Source organism: Pseudopodoces humilis, chromosome 4, assembly GCF_049639895.1.
Source record: "Pseudopodoces humilis isolate 2021_Gansu_Grassland_sample_001 chromosome 4, ASM4963989v1, whole genome shotgun sequence".
NCBI lineage: Eukaryota > Metazoa > Chordata > Aves > Passeriformes > Paridae > Pseudopodoces > Pseudopodoces humilis.
In genome coordinates, this window is record NC_142203.1 from 5,381,777 (window position 1) to 5,398,108 (window position 16,332).

At 39.8% G+C, this 16,332-nt stretch overlaps 1 protein-coding gene across 1 annotated transcript in view; it reads left to right on the forward strand.

Annotated features, from left to right (window-relative positions):
- Window positions 1–1,155: 1,155 nt before the first annotated feature.
- MCC (MCC regulator of Wnt signaling pathway) overlaps window positions 1,156–16,332 on the forward strand; it is a 186,792-nt gene continuing 171,615 nt past the window's right edge. Inside the window, exon 1 of the mRNA XM_014258752.2 lies at window positions 1,156–1,513. Coding sequence (XP_014114227.1) covers window positions 1,377–1,513 — 137 coding nt within the window. The 5' untranslated portion in view covers window positions 1,156–1,376. The remainder of the gene's footprint in view (window positions 1,514–16,332) is intronic.

The window sequence follows — 16,332 nt, forward strand, 5'->3', positions numbered from 1 at the left end:
CCTGGTCATCCAGCAAGAACTAATGTGAGCAGCGTAACTCAGAAATCTACAGAGACCGAGACAATGTAAGAGTGAGTATATGCATGAGTATATGCACTTACAAGTAGTTTTAGTTAATAAAATGCCAGAGGGACTCTTTGCCTTGTAATGACTTACGTCAACCAAAGTACAATAAATATTAGCAATTAGAACTGTTGCCATCAGTTAATGTACTTAAAAGGCACTGTGCAATAAGTGTGATAACTTTGCTGAGTTTATATATTCATTAATCCCTGTCAAGATGTTTTGTGGGATGAGCTGGATATCTTCAAAGACTTAATTAATAGGAGAAGGATAATACCTGATACTATGATACTATTCACAACTTATGTTGTGAAATCTTAATAACGAGGTCTTTTTTTTTTCAAATACAGAAATAGGTTAGGAAAAAAAACTTAGTTGACCCAAATTAATCACAGGGTGATAGAGTAAGAAACATAATGCATATGTAAACTGAAATGCTGTTCTACACTGTTTCAGAAGACCTTTTTCCTGTAAAGATAAAGTAGATTGTTGCTGGTGTTGTATCACTTATTTTCACAGGAATAAGAATAAAAAACACTGAATAAAACTCAATTAGGTATTGAGAAGGATGGCAAAGATACTAAAGGAAATGAAGCTGTACTATACAGGCACGATTTTATTTTTTTCAACTGGCCACATGGCGACTGCGAAGAAAACTACTTTTCTTTAAATGAGGAGACCAAGACACAAGGAAGAGTATAGGCCACAAACATGTTCAGGAACAGAAAAACTGTTAACTTCGCAGGTAAAATTTGATCAGTGGAAAGGAATTGGATGAGTCAAGAGGCGCTGGTGCTCTGCACCTCAGAATGGGGTACTATTCCAGTACCACATCAAACAACCTGGAGTACAAACGCAGGGCTGGAGAAAACGCTGGGCTTTGTCGGCTTCCACAGACCGGCCAAAGTCGCAACCAAAGCGGCACCCCCGGAGCTGTGAGCCGGCCCTGCCCAGCCCAAGGAGAACAAGGACCCTCGGGGAGGGTTCGGGTCGCCTCGCACTCGGCGGCCCCCGGCAGAGAGGGCAGCTGGCCCCGGGCTGGCGACACCGCCCGCTCGCTCCCGGTGGGTCCCGCCGTGATCCCGGCGCCGGACGATGCCGTGCGCAGGCGGGAACTCCGATTCCCAGCCGCCCTGTTCCTGCTCCGAACTCCGGCGGGGTCCCAGCCCGGCTGTCCCTCGGCGGGCAGTGGGTGCGGGGCCGGCAGGGCCCCCGCCCCGGCTTTGTGCTCCCGCTCGCACTTAGCAGGCGCGGCGGGACTGGGAATTCCGGGCGCTCCAGACAGTCTCGTAGCCTCCTCCGGAGCGGGGCGCATGATGGCGGCAGCGGCCGTAGCAGAGGTGAGCAGCGCCGGCAGCAGCAGCACCGATACCTCCAGCACGGGCGAGGAGGAGAGGATGAGGCGCCTCTTCCAGACCTGCGACGGCGATGGGGATGGCTTCATCAGCAGGTAGCGACAGCGAGAGGCGGCTCTTTGCTGGTACGGAGCCGTCCCGTCCTTCCCCTCGTCCCGCGTTCCCCGGCGCCCAGCTTGTGGGAGCTCCGCGGCTCCCGCCCCGCTGCCGCCGGCACCGCAGCCAGGGGCTCCAGCGGGGCCTTGGCACCCAGACCTTCCCGGGACAGCGGGCGAACCTTGCTCGCGGCACTTCCACGTCCCCCGGGGCTGAAAGGTGACGCCTCCCATCCTGGATTTTATTACCTCGTGCCCCGGGCAGGTGGTTTTTGCAAATAAACACACAAAAAGCTGGTCGTGGGTAATCTAGGAGAAAACTCGCACTGTTCTCCCGGATCCTATGATTTTGTTTTGTGAGTACGTTTTAATCAAAATTCTTGTTACACAGTTTCGTTTAAATTCCTCTGCCGGTCCTCAGAGAGTTTGAGTGTTACCGTGGCTGATGGTTTTGGTAGGGAAGGGTGAGCTTGTAGATTTGTAGTAGATGGAAATGAGCCATAGTGGAATGTTTGTGTGTCTGGAAACACTGGCAGTGTGTTTTGGTCAGGTGTTGGTTTTGTGGTCTGAGCTCTCATGCCATAATTTAGAAAATACTGAACATCAAAAGGCGGGATTTGCCAGAAGTCTTGGAAACGTGCATTTTCAAAATGAAACTTGTGCTATTGCTTGCAATTAGTAAGTGCCTCTAGAGAACGGGGATAGCGAGGAAGTTTCTTAAGTCTGCCGTTTAACCTGTAGCTTAAGAATATGACCCCATAGAAAGGCTAAGTAAACTTGAATCCCCACTGCCATCTCTTTGGAGCCAGAAAGTTGTTGAAAATCTGGAGCAACTGGAAATCACTTTAAAAATAAAGTTCAAGGGTTGCGATATTTCTTATCTAAACACTCCCTGAACACTCTTTTCCACCCCTCAGTTTAATGATTATTTTGACAGTTACGGTCTTGAAATACAAACTTTGAAAATGTGTAGTTTTCAACCAGTGTGCTAAGTCTGCTTCTCTTTCCATTTGTTTACAGTCTTCATGGAATTTATTCTGATGTCTGAAAACTTGTGATGTTCAGTAAAGTGTGTATTGTCTCCTCAGAGCACACTTGCTCTTCTGTACTCCCATGTTTTTCTGCAATGTAAAGTCTCTGTGTATTTATAATTCAAAGACCCTACTCGAGGAATGTTAATGTTTTAGTGTTTCATACAGATGGGAGAAATGTTACCATCACACAAGCAACTCATATCTGAGTGATCACTAATCCACATTCCCTAAGTTTTGTCCCAGATTCTGTGCTCTTCAATGTAGGTGCTTCAGAGTGTTGCTTGAGCTACAGTGTTGAAAACACCACGATGTGCCTTGAGTAGGGATATTGGATTTCATGAGGAAATAGCAATAAAGCCCGGGGCCTGGGTGATGGTTGAAAGTCCTTCAGGAGATGGTGGGTTCATTGTTGATGATTGCTAATACTTTGCTTCAGAAGGGAGTTGTGCCTTCAAGGCAGAACTGGTATGGCCTTTATCAGAGAACTTGGTGTTACAAATTATTGTTTTCATTTAGAGACACATTTAAATGTCACACATCTTTATATGTGTGAAAAAGTAGTGAAGGAATATTTAAGAAATTATCTTTGACATGACTTTACTTAACTAGCTGGCTTGGGTGGTAAGTTGTATAAATGGAATGCCTTTCTTGCTTTCTGTAGTTACTCAGTTTTGCTTAGGATCTGTTTTAAGACAGTGGCTTATGGAGGAGGAGACTTGTTCAGTTGGATTTGGATGTCTTTATAGTATATAATACCACCATAGTATTATAGACTATGTCAGGTTTATGGACTCACAGTGTCCCTGTTAAAAGTATAGTGGTAGGGGGTTTGTTTTTGTTTAGAACCCTAGTGTTTAGGTAGTTGCATCCTTTTTAATGTAACAAAATAAAGGCAAAAAAGTTACAGCTGCCTTTGCACTAAATTTCATCTTGCCATTTTCTGCATACTGTTTGTATGGCTTCTCTGTTTGTTTATTTGTAGGGTTTGGGTTTTTTGTTGTTGCCTTTTTTCTTTTTTCTTTTTTTTTTTTGTTTCATATGGACCAGTTGCTTGGTTTTCCCGTTCCTTCTTGCCTTGCTTCTTTGGACTTCTCTTTGCTCATCCTTGTGGCCAGCAATTTTTTTGCCTTTCTTGCAGCCCCAGTGGAGATTGGAATCTGACTTCTGCATGTCACGATGTATTTCACAGCACTGCAATAAATGCCCAGACATCTGTATAGAGAGCTGAAAACACAGAAGCTAGAACTGTAAAATCATATCCTTCCTTGTGTACTAGAAGTAGACTAGGCTCTGATCTATAACCTATTATTAGCATGAGCTTCTTTTTAAAAACTAGCTTATTTTCAATGCAATGGGGTAGAAATTTGCAGCTTTGCAGTTTCTACTGACTATATATTTTATCTTTGAAAATTAGTATTCCTTCTGTTTGCAGACCTGAAGCTTGGTCAGTCATGACTTTGCCTAGCACATGCAGCAGTTTGTTTATAAGTTTTCTTTTTTTCCCAGCTCCAGGGCTTTCAAGGGAAAGAAGATCTTTATTCTTGCAGCAGAGGCAGGCATTTTGTGTGTGTGTGCATGTTTATTTAGTTCATATTACATGGGGAAAAGAGATGTTTGCATTCCTAATGAAATAACATGGTGTCTCAGCTGTGGAAATGCTTTGTTGTGCATCAAACTGTAATAAACCTCTTCAAATAGTATCAGGGAAGTACAAGCACAGATGGAGAGGAGGAGCATGTCCTGAGATACCGATTAATTTTTGGGCTCTCGCCTGAGATATTGATTAATTTTCAGGCTCTAAATAGGATGATAGCAAAACAATAAAGCATAATTAAGGATGTACCACTGGCATTTATAATCCAAAAGACACAGAACTATGGGATATGAAATACTAAACCAGTGTCTCTGAGCCTTGCATTGACATGTGCATATTGAAATTTTGCAGCACCCAGCTAGAGAAAAGTACTAAGAAAACACCAGAGTTTAAACTTGTTGGCATGTACTGAAATGGCTTTTAATTCTTTTGAGGTTAATATTAGTTACTTAATTATTTTAACATCTCTCAAATATTTGGCATTCTTCTGATACTTCTACAAGAGGTAATTCCACAAAAAACAAGTAACCAGCCAACCAACAGGCACCCCCCCCCCTTCCCTCGTAGCAACCCCCCCCAACTCAGTTGCAAAGCAGTCCACAATTAAGTTTCCTGGATTGTGAATGCTTGAGATCAGCTGGATGAACATTGCCGAGAGCAGAAGGCAGCCTTAAACACTGTTTACAGTAGAACTTCAGTATTTCAGCTGTAGCTGGATTGTGTTGTTACTAACAAAAAGCTGCTAACTGAAAAAACCCAGTATTTTCTTTCCTTTGTTTTATTCTTTTGCTTTGAAAAGTTTCAGAATCTGATATTACAGTTATAAGAACTTGCAGTTTCAGAGGATTGGTGAATTGTGGAGGACAGGTGTGCTTTTTTTTCTTCTTTTCTTTTGGATGCTGTCTGCATATGTAGCCTTGAATGCTGGGTTTTTATGGGTGATAGGCTTGATTTATGTCTTCTTCAGAAACTTAATTGTCTTGTAGCTTTATTATTTGTGGATTGTACTGAAATTCCATTTAGCACATAATGAATTTCATCTTCACTGCAGAAGTCACTAAATGGGTTTTGGATTACTCTATTGTAACACTGCAAGGTGTAAAGGTAACTTTGAACCTGCAGCAAAAATACATTTGCTTTTAAAAAATGAAGATAGGAGCTGTGGAAATAATGTGAGAAGAAAAAACTAATTCATTATTAAGCTGCAAATATAGTAGCTTTCGAATTTTAACTTTTAAGCATGGATAAATGATTTTAGGATTGTGAAGAATAAAGGTGAAGCTAGTGTTCAGCTAGAACTTTATCATTATATTAACAACAATGGAATTAAGTTTTGTTTGTAGAGTTTGAAAATGGTGAAATAATATCGTCTGTGTGTGTAATTTTTTTTTTTACACTGGGTCAATGTCTTGCAGAAAGTCTTGGTAAAAGCAGAGTAAGATGTTAAAAAGCCAGTAAATCTACTAACTTTGTAATGAGCTTATACCACTTGTTAAAAGGACATGCTGAATCCCTGTGCTTTCTCTAGCCCTGCACAGAAGCTGTTAAAAGGATTTGATTTGTTACCTGGGTGGTTTTAGAGGTACATGGCTTTGGGAGCATAAAACCTTTGCAAGTATAGGCTGATCCTTCCCTTTTTAATGAGTTTTCACAGTGGTAGGACATTCACAGCTTTCTTGCTGAGTGTATTTTGGCATCACTCCCCCCCAATCTTTCTACATCTAGTGGCTGGTGCTAGTAGACGGGAAAACAGCATTTTCAAGAAGACAAATTATTAATCTATTCATTGTCTTTTTGAGGGAGGAGATTTATTCTTCTGTGGTCTCTGTCACTCTCCACAGCAGTCGTTACCACTTCATTTAACTTTTTTTTTTTTCAAGTGTTTGATTTTGCTTCAACTTCCCAGCTTAACGTTTAAAGAGATACCTACCGAAGCACAAGGACCAATAAAATGAAGCAGCAAAATCTTGTGGGTTGTCTGTGACCAGTCAAGTCACCATTGTTGGTAAAAGAAATGTTTAATCCATAAGACGAATATTCATATATGAAGTCAAGTGAAAATATTCAGTCAGGTTCTCTGAAAACTTATTTTGGGGATGAGTTAATATTCTGCATGTAGATGCTTTCTGGTCTCTGCAGGGTATTCTGTGCTGGTTGAAAGCAGTATCACGAACAAGGTGTTATGAGTGCTCAAATGTCAGCAGCCCAGGGAGTGATAAAACCATTTATCCTACATATAAGAGGTTTATAAAAGGTCAACTCTAACAGAACAGGTGTATGAAAAGCAACGTTCATTGTTCTGGTAAATTTTAACAGGTTTAATAAAAAAGACAATAGGAAGCAAAGAAAATAAAGCAAAGGGTTAAAATGGCCAGGTGCTTGGCACTCTGCCAAGAGCACACCTGGTGCTTTGGAAACACCTTTTATATACCATTTCTTTTGCATCAACTTGATGCATATTTATAGACTTTATGCATATTCAAACTTTTCTATTAACTTGTTTACATTTTCCAGAAACTGTTTAGCGTGGCCACTCCTTGGGTTCACCGTTTTTAGAGCATGCATGTTTCTTGGCTTGTGGTTTTAATCCTCTTCTTCTCACCTTTTAATTTGGGCCTTGGCTCCTTCTTTCCGCAGACAGTGAGTGTTGATAATCAACAGGGTCCTCATCATCTGTTCATCTAATGTTATCCTAATGAAGTAGACAGTTCAAACATACATGTATTGACTATTACAGCAAAGCCATTTTAGCATTATACATATAGCATTCGTCTTAATACCTGCGAAAAGCTAGTATTATATTATGTATCTATAACAGGTGGCAATAAAAAACTGCCTTAGAAGTCTTGTGAGAGAAGTAATATTTATTCCACTACTTTTGCAGCTACTGGGATTCCAAATTTCAAAGGAAGTTTGATTCCAGTACTGTACAATTCTAAGTCTGGCCTCAATCCAGCTGTCTAACAAGAAGACATCATTTAGAAGCAGTCTGCAAAATGTAAGCAAGATTGAGACAAAGCTTTCATTAGTCCTTGCCTTCAGTTGGACTTTTCATATAGCTGGGCTGTTCTTACCATGAAGCTCCCAAAGTTAAGATGTCAGTACAGTATTTTATTCTCAGTTGAGGTCTGGCCTATTTGCTCTGTGTTTTCTTTAAACCAGCTCAGTCTTCGAAATTCCAGGGGGGAAAAAAAATCCCAAGTCTCCAAAACCCCCAAACCATCCCCCCAGACCTTTGGTAAAATGTTCTTTGTCCTTTCACTATTGCTTTAATTTGTCTTGAAAATATTTTCAGCTCCCAGACTTTGTTCCTAGACTTAATTTCAGTCTTCATCTGTCTCAATTAGGAGATTGTCACAGTGTTTGTGATCCATGTAACTGAAGGATTGCTTTTGTCAGGAAAATTAATCTGCAAACACCAGAGCTTTATGTCCAAAAAGGCGACAGAGGAGTCCTTTTACTTTATTAGAATAAAGGGAGAGGCCATGGGGCATCCTCCTGGAGTGTCTCAGATTTTTGGAGGATGCAGCCTCCTTTCTATCCTAATTTCCGGGCTGCATTGGCTGAGGTACTTGAGAGGTACAGACTTCCCAGAATGCCTGATACCTAAGAGTCCCCTCTAATGTATAACCCTCCCTCTTAATTTTTAATTCTTATGGAATTTATAATTTTTCTCCATTATTTTTTTCATCTTTCAATATCCAGTTTCATTTATCGGCAAACCTACAGTTTGTAAAGGCATATATCTTTTTTTCCATTCATCCATCAGTGGAATCCTTCCCATTGTTTCTTTTATCTCTCGGTGCTAGTTTCAACTACCAGCAGAACCACAGCTTGTTTGTAAAGACAAATCTGTCATTCCTCTCACTTTTATATGGATACAGTACAATACTTACTGTATGCCAAGTAAAACGGTGACTGGAAGCACTGTGCTATTTCTCACATGATTGTAGTCTGTTTTTTCTGTTTCTCCTGGGACTTGCCTTAGTCAGTGATTCCACAGTTTTATAGAATTTTGTGGGGTTTTGTCTTTCATGGGTCCTCTTGGAGCATCATAACCAAAAAAGGAATAAATTATGGAGAAAGCCAGAACAGCAGATGTGTGTGAAAAACCAGAGAGACATGCTTAGTTTAGGATGAAGAAAAAGTATCCCCCTTTGTTAAATATTGTGTCTAGAAAATACACCAAGAATCAACATTCATTAAGAGATTATGTATTTCAAAGTGCGTGTTTCTTACAACCGGTACAGAGTCAAAGGAATGTATTCAAACTTGAATTTTCTGAATGTATTATGTTTTTTAATTGGTAAGCAGTCCAGTCCTTATGTAAAACATTAGACATGTGAAGGGTGTTTTAAATGGAGCTGTTAGGGTTTCAGAGTTCGTGAAGTTACTTGGTGTGTTTTATATACTGCTTTTTTCTTTCCTTCTTGACATTATTAGTCTGGTAAAAGGGACTAAAGTATATATCTCAGACTTATTGTTACATGGTATTACTGTCTTTTCTTTCTCAGGGACCTTGTACTTGTCCAGGTAGATTGTACTGTGGAAAAACAGACCAAACAGTAATTCACTTGAAAAGACAAATGTCAAATTTTTTGATTCCTTTGAAATTTACTATCCAACTGGTTTCTAAGCAGTGAAGTTATTTGTTATACTTACTAATTTTGCTGTTGATTTTTATTTTTTTATTGAGATTGTTGGAAATACCATGTTAGTTGGGTTATTACTGTAAGAGAAGTTAATCACTCTTTAAATTTAGTAATTTCTAAGTCAGTAATTTCCCTTTTGTGATGGAAAAAAAAAGTAATTGTTAAACGGAATTTTTTTATTTGCCTTGTGTTTTCTTGAGTTTCTTGGTAGTAATTCTGAAAGATAAACTTCCCAAATATACTCTGTTGCTTTGTTCCCAAAGGTGATAGGGAGCTCAGGCCCTCCCTCATAAGACACTTCGGTGCTTGGTCTTTCTAGCAGCTCCATAGCCCTTGGTTTGTAACATAGGAACCACTGGTGGCTGTTTCAGCAGTATGACTGGGACTAGGGTAAATACTTGGTTTTGTTAGGTTACGTGTAATTGCATCCTCCATTTACAGCAGACAAGGCAATTAACATCCTCCTTAATCACTTTTGGTTAGCTCATGATCCTAGGGAGCAACTTTCTGTATGTTTTTAGAATTAATTTGCTAAAACCTATAGTATGAAATTCATGGACGAGTTAACTGGGTTGGGAGGCACTTGAATGAGAGAAGAGTTCTTCCAGTTAACTCTTTGTATTTATTTGTATTTATTTTTTGAGGGTGCCACATGCAAATACTTTGCTGGCAGTTGTGGGTGGATTCTAAAATTATTTTTAAATCCTCTTTGTCTCTGATTGCTGGGATAGGCTAGATCGTATCTGACGTTGATTGAAGCAGCAGGTCGTACATGTTTTGATTGGTAGTAAGGAACCCCACAAAATACTTGGGCACATGGCCTTTCTTGCAAAAATACACCTCTAAGCTGTACACCTTTACTCCTTACACAGTGCACTGTGAATAACTATTGGAAGGAGTCATTTTTTAAAGTAATTTTGTTCTGTCAGATGCTGTTCTGTAGTGCATGGTACTGAAGTTTCACTCTGTCTGCACTAGAATTTTTTCAAAGAATAGTCTCTGTACACTACCTCAGTAAAAAATGTATCTTTGCAGCATGGCCAGTTTATAATTGTGACTTTTTATCTGGCTGTGTGACTTTTAATGTTGGCACAAGGTGGTGGAGGGAGGTAAGAAATGAGGTTGGGTGTTAGTTGTGAACCCTCTGGTTATGTCCACTTGATTTTTAAACATGCTTCACTCCAAATGATCTGAACTAAGAAATCCCACTACAAGTTAATTCATTTTCAGAAGTGTGAAAGGACAACAGAGATTTTATTGAGACTCATCATTATTATTATCAATCATCATTATTGAGGTACATCAGCTGGTAGATGAAATGCATTACCAAGGGTCATTTTGTGCCTAATTGACTGTTGTCTGAAGGATGGGTTTCAAATGGCATCTGAAAGGAAAAGTTATGCTGTGGATGCATGGCTTTTCAAATCCACCATATCTTTACTGTGAATCTTTGCATGCATCTTTCAGAATAAATAGCACATATGTAAAATTCATCCTAGTGCAGTGTCTTCCTCATCCATTGACTTGTGTTAATTAACATCACCATAATCCTTAATTGTAATCAGCACATTCAGTGTCTCGTGAGAGTTTTTCTGCAGCAGGACTTTTTTATATTTAATAGAAAATAACAGTCTTTATGCAGTATTAGTGGTTATTTGATGAAATCCCCTAGGTAGTTTTTGAGGGTAAGTCAGGTAGCAGAGACCAGACCATCTCTTAATGAAAACTGTGCTTCTGAAAGCTCCTAAGCACATGGAAGAGTGTGTAGGTTGAATTGTTGCTGTGTATTAGCAGTATATTTGAAACCAGTGAACAGCACAAAAGAAAGTGTAGAATGGCAGAGTTTTTACTGACAAACTTCTGCTTCTCTATTTACAGATGGACTTTTGTTTGCCTGCAACATCTCCAGAAATGAGACCCTTAGCAAAAAGGGGACAACCCTGTCCTCACAGGCTGAGAGATGCAGTTTGTGCTGTCAGTACAGAGTAGGTGATCAAAGCACGAAGTTTAAGCTATTTCTAGTGAGTGGAATATGTATTTGTTGTGTCATCTGTAAAATACATTCCTGTTCTGAGTCGTACCTGCTGCATGTTTGCTGTCTTGTTCATATGTAGTGTGAAATGGGAGGGAGACGCACACAGATGCTGAGGTAGGGGGGGAACTGTTCCCTGCTGCCCCAGAGGAAGGAGTGCTGGTGTAGGCTGCATGCTTGGAATAGTATGGTAAGAGGCAGCCAAGGCAGGACAGAGCTGTGAAGCAGAAGCTCAGATGGTTGAATTATGACTAAAGCATACAGGGTCTTGGGGCTGGCTGATTGTTAACCCTTTTTCCTGGTGATGATCAGTGTTGTGTGTCAAAAACAAGGGTCTGGACTCTTCTGGATGTTAAAAGAAGTAGCCAAACCTTTATTCGATGACAAAAATACCAACAGGAGTAGGAAGACAGGCTAGCCTGAATCCCTGCAACTCACAACCCGACGAGGAAGGAGCCCCCCAACACAGCTGTGCACAAGGTTATATACCGCTCCATCCCCAGGGGAGGGTACAACTCGGGGTCCAATGAGGGATCAGGGGAGGAGGAGTGAGGGAAGGCGGTTGCACTACTGGGAACCAATAGGGACATGTCATGGGCGGGACGGCAACTAGGGAACCAATCGCGAACCGAACTAGGGGTGAGGAGCATGGAAGGTTCTGGAAGGAAGGGTCGGGTTTACAATGATGGATAGGGGATTAGGGCAGGCCGGGGTGACGGGCAGGGAAGGTTCGAGAATAAGGGGAGGGGTTTACATAATTGACAACTGGGGTCAAAACCAACACAATTAATAGGGGAGAACAAGAACATACCAACAGACTAACAACTACAGTCATAACCCTATAAATACTTATAACATTGTGGATCTAGATCAAGTTGCAGGTTAGTCGTGAACAGGCACTGGAACATGCAGAAATTGAGACTAGGAGGGAATTGCAAGTGTTAAATTGTTCCACGATTTGGAAACAGTTCTGAAAAAGCAACAGAAAAAAACAGAGGCAGAGTACCCGAGAGAGGGAGTCAGTGAGCTGCTGATGACACTAAGTGTGAGATTTTTGTTTTGTTTTGCTTTCTACATTGAAAATAACACATGTAATAAGATTGTTCGTGCAAATAGGACTGATAGCAAATACCTTAGACAGGAGAGGGAAGAAAGAAGTTGAAGAGTGCTTGGATTTGTTTTAATTAGTTGTAGTTGGAGATTTTGATGTAATAATCCTAAAGACAATCTCAGAATTATTTTCCATTTTTTCCCCATAGCTCTTCTAAAAGACAGAAGTAACAGAAAATGGAGAAAGATAAAATATGCTGTTTTTCTTTAAAAGTGTGTTGAGATGGGGGTCAGTTGACAGACAGCTTGATGAATATGGATTTGTTAAGAAAAAGGTTGAACCCATCTAATCTAGGTCTAGTGTCAGCAGTTTGTGATGGGAGTGAAACAAGAGATGCCCTTTCTCTTGTCTGTCATAAGGCTTTTGATGTTGGTTTGATGTTTGATGTTGTTTTATGACACTTACAGGCAAGACAAGGAACTAGACTAAGAGAGGCTTCAGTTTGTTTTTTTCCCAAGCTACACTTGGAGCTCATTAGACACCTATGCTTTGTTTGACAAATAAAATTCTGTATCAAATTGAAATCAGAATGATGCCTTGGGCCAGACCAGCATTATTAATCATTGATAATCTGGATGACATGATAATGGGTAAACTTTCTTAAATCTGAGATGACATCAAACTAAGGAAAACTGGAGACTTGCTGTGGGATAAGTCACAATTAGTGTTGACAGATGAAGTTATTGCTTAGAAAAAGATCAAGTGACATAAAGTAGGAATAAGCAGACAATAGCACATTTGGTGGTACACATAGAGGATGTGTGCTTGATGAAAAACTTGATGAGATTTATAGTGGTTCTCAAGTTAAACTTGAATTAAAGAATTGTGCTGTTGCAGAACAGGACTTCTGCTTTCAACTTCTAGTCTGTTTTCAGTGTATATTTTAAGCTGGTGTCTAGTTCTGTGTGGTATCATTCATTCAGTTGATGGAAAATTTAGAGAAAGACAAGAATAGCTTATGGAAGATGATTAGAGATACAAAAAATGGGGTTCTTTACTCAAAAGAAGGTGGAACATCTGATTATGTGCTTTAAAGATGTAAAGACTTTTTCTTGCCCACTGTGATGGCAGAAAACAGTGTTAACTTCCTTTTTGAAGAAGCAATCTGAATTGTATCTGGGAAAATTGAAATTAGGAAACCTGCAGAAGAGAGCAGTAAAGTGCTAGGACAGAGCACATGTGGAGGTTGTGGCATTCTTAAAAAGCAGCTTAGACACCCATCCATGAGTGATGGCACTTTTTTTGGGTCTGGTTTCTACACTGGTAGGACTTAATTGCCTGTCTTCCTCTGTTTAAGAGTTTGTCTGCTGAGTTACACAATTTGTCTCTTGTGCTTTTAGTCAGGCAAATGTGCAAGGTCCCATATAGTGCCATACAGATTTCCACTGTACAGAACTCAGTGGTTACAGAATAAATAGGCCCTTTTGGGACTGCTGTCTTGTCTAGTGACCTTTTCCCCCCCATCACTTTCTTTCAAATTTATGTTTATACTTTACTTTAATTCCATATTCTCATATTTGGGGACATATATAGAAAAAAAAGAGCTATAAAATTATTAAATGTCAGTCAAGGCTCTTATGTCTTCCTAAGTTTTCATGTAGCATGAAAAACCCATCTGCATGAATTCCCTTCCTGATCACAATGAGATGTTAAAACTGAAGTCTCAGTGTGAATTTTCAGATCCTGGTATCAACAGTATTGCTGCTCAGCATTTTAACAGGCGTGTCCAGCTGATGTGCCTGTTCTCCATCTCATCCTGCTTCACATTATTCATGCCTTGCCAAACACATCAGCTTTACTGAAAATGGCTCATTTACAGCTATTGCCTGGTGCTGATTTGTATTCAATGTATTTGTACATTTGTACATGTAATCAATGTATTTGTTACACAGAAAATAGGGAACATTGGGACAGCCATAAGGAAATGGAACTTACATTAAAAGTGAACAAAATGGGTGTTACTGCATATCTTATACTTTTCATTTAAAAAAGGGTTGATTAATACTACTACGTACTCTGGCACTAGGAAGTTAACCTAAATAAAATACTCTTGAAACAAAATGCATTTTGTTCAGCAATGCAGAGAGTATTTAAAATATACATGTAAGAATGGTTTACACCTCAATTTATTAGTTGTTTCATGTGTGAATAGCAGTGATGATCATAAATGCAGCTTATGAAACTGAGATGAGAACTGCAGGCCTTCTTTTTCTAACAATAACTTTCAGGCAGATGTATTGTTGCAGGTAACTTGTGGTTCTTCATTCTTTGCCCTTTTGTAAGGACATTCAGGTTGGTGGAAAATCCCAGCTGTTCTGAAGTTGTCTTCATTATTTCTTCAGAAGCTGTAACTTCAGTCTTGCCTTACCACTTCATTCCTTTAAAAGATAATGTGGATATGCTGACTTAGTCTTATCAGGATGATCCATACCTGATAAAATAATAGCTTGTGTATTGTTAAGCCATCAAAACTGAAGAAACTGGAGAGAAAATAACCTCTTGAAGTATTTCTATGTGAAAAAGTCTGTGGAGATGTAATTGTTTAGATTATGACAAAGGTAATGAAATCTGAGTCTAAGTTCATTAATGGGCAGATGTTTCTTTTTTATTGTGGTTGTTGCTGGTTCTAGAAATTATTTCTTCAAGAAAGCATATTAAGGGGTGTTTGTCCTCTTTCCTAGTCTACCAGACGGTTCTATCTGCTAGAAAAATCTTCTTGAAAAATTTTCTTCTCTTCTGTAAAGTCAAGACATCCATCAGGCCTCGTGTGGACCAGCAAACAACATCAGTTCTCCATCCAGCACCCCATGTAGCTGAGGACATTGTTTTTATTCATGTTTTGCAGACAGCAGTGGACATTGTCTTTTCGTCTGGTAACCTTCCAAAGTGCTGTCTGTAGTTGGGCGCTAACCTCGATACTCTTTTTTTGCCAAAGATCATAGTGTCATAGAGGGCTTCTGTGATACACATTCACTGTGGTTTCTTGGTATTTCAGATTACTTTGGAATTATTGAGTGTTACTTCTGTTCATCCAGATTAAGAAATAAGCATTTTGATACAGCCTGCCTCATGGTGCTTGGAGCCTCTTACCTTATAATTTCTTTCCCCATCTATAACTCTGTTAGAAGTTCATTAAGAAAAAAAAGGTGTTGCTGTGTGAGCTTTGTGGAGGACTTCTAACTGCAGACAAGCACCATTCTGGGATTGCTGCTAGGATTGTTTGCCTGCAGTTGCTCATAGAAAAAGTGGGAGAAAAGATGTGATTCTGCAGTTCAAGCAGTCAGGGGCTTGATTTGCTGTGAGAGTTAGAGCAAATGGAGCAGCAGGTCCAGGATGCTCTGGAGATTGGTGGCTGCACCAGGGACCTAAACACCCTCCTACAAAGAGCAAAAGTGATCTGGAGTGATTTTAGTACATCTTTTAGATCAGCAACTTCTTATTGTCTCTTAGTGCTCTGCCAGTCAGTCCTTTTTAGATTAGTCCTTTTAAAATTAGTGTTTCAAATAGATTACTGTTTATCTATTAAAATTAGTGTTTCAAATAGGTTACTGTTTATCTACAGTATTGGTTTAGAAGTGACTCATGACACAACTACGTGGAACAGGTTTTCTTACACTGTTTGTTTATTTACTCTATTTGCCTCCAGGGAACTTGGCTGCATTTATAATTTTGACTTCCCTCTTCAAAGGTGGTTGTGCACCTATTCTGCAAGTTGTGTAAACAAAGATTAAATATTTCCTGGCAAAATGATGATACCTTTTTACTAGCTGAAATTTTAAATAGTTGTAAGAAAAATAAATGGTTTCTCCGTGGTGTTATGTAGTGGATTAATCTTTGACAGATTTTCTTTATAAATCAGTTTGCATTTGTGTAACACCTTTAGACTGCAGGGAGCCAGAACTGGGTTTGGACGTGTCCCTGTGGGCTGCAGTGAAATAGAAGCATTACTGTTGTCATAAGCAGGGCTCTGTAAGGTGTGCTACCAGTGCCGCAGCCTGCTTCCACCCCAGTATAGCAGATTAGTTCTTCAGGAGCCAGGGCAACAGACCTGTGTTCAGGAATCCCATGGCAAAATCACCCTGCACTGCTTCTCCCGGTACTCATTTCAAAATTATCACACCTCTGCAGAGTCCCTCAATCTGATGCTATGTCTGATCTGTTCCAAGAGAACAGATGTGGACGTAGCTGAATTGTATCTGTCACTCCCCATGGAAAAATTTAACTGTGCTGTCATTCTTACTTTTGTTTGCAAAACTCTAGTGAGATTGTATTTGTATTGTTTTAATTTTTAAAAATAAGGAACTGAGCCATGGAGATTATTTATTGATCAGATTCAAATCTAAGAGCAAAACTCTGAGCAAAAATTGAACTGCAAGTAATAATAACTTGTATTTGG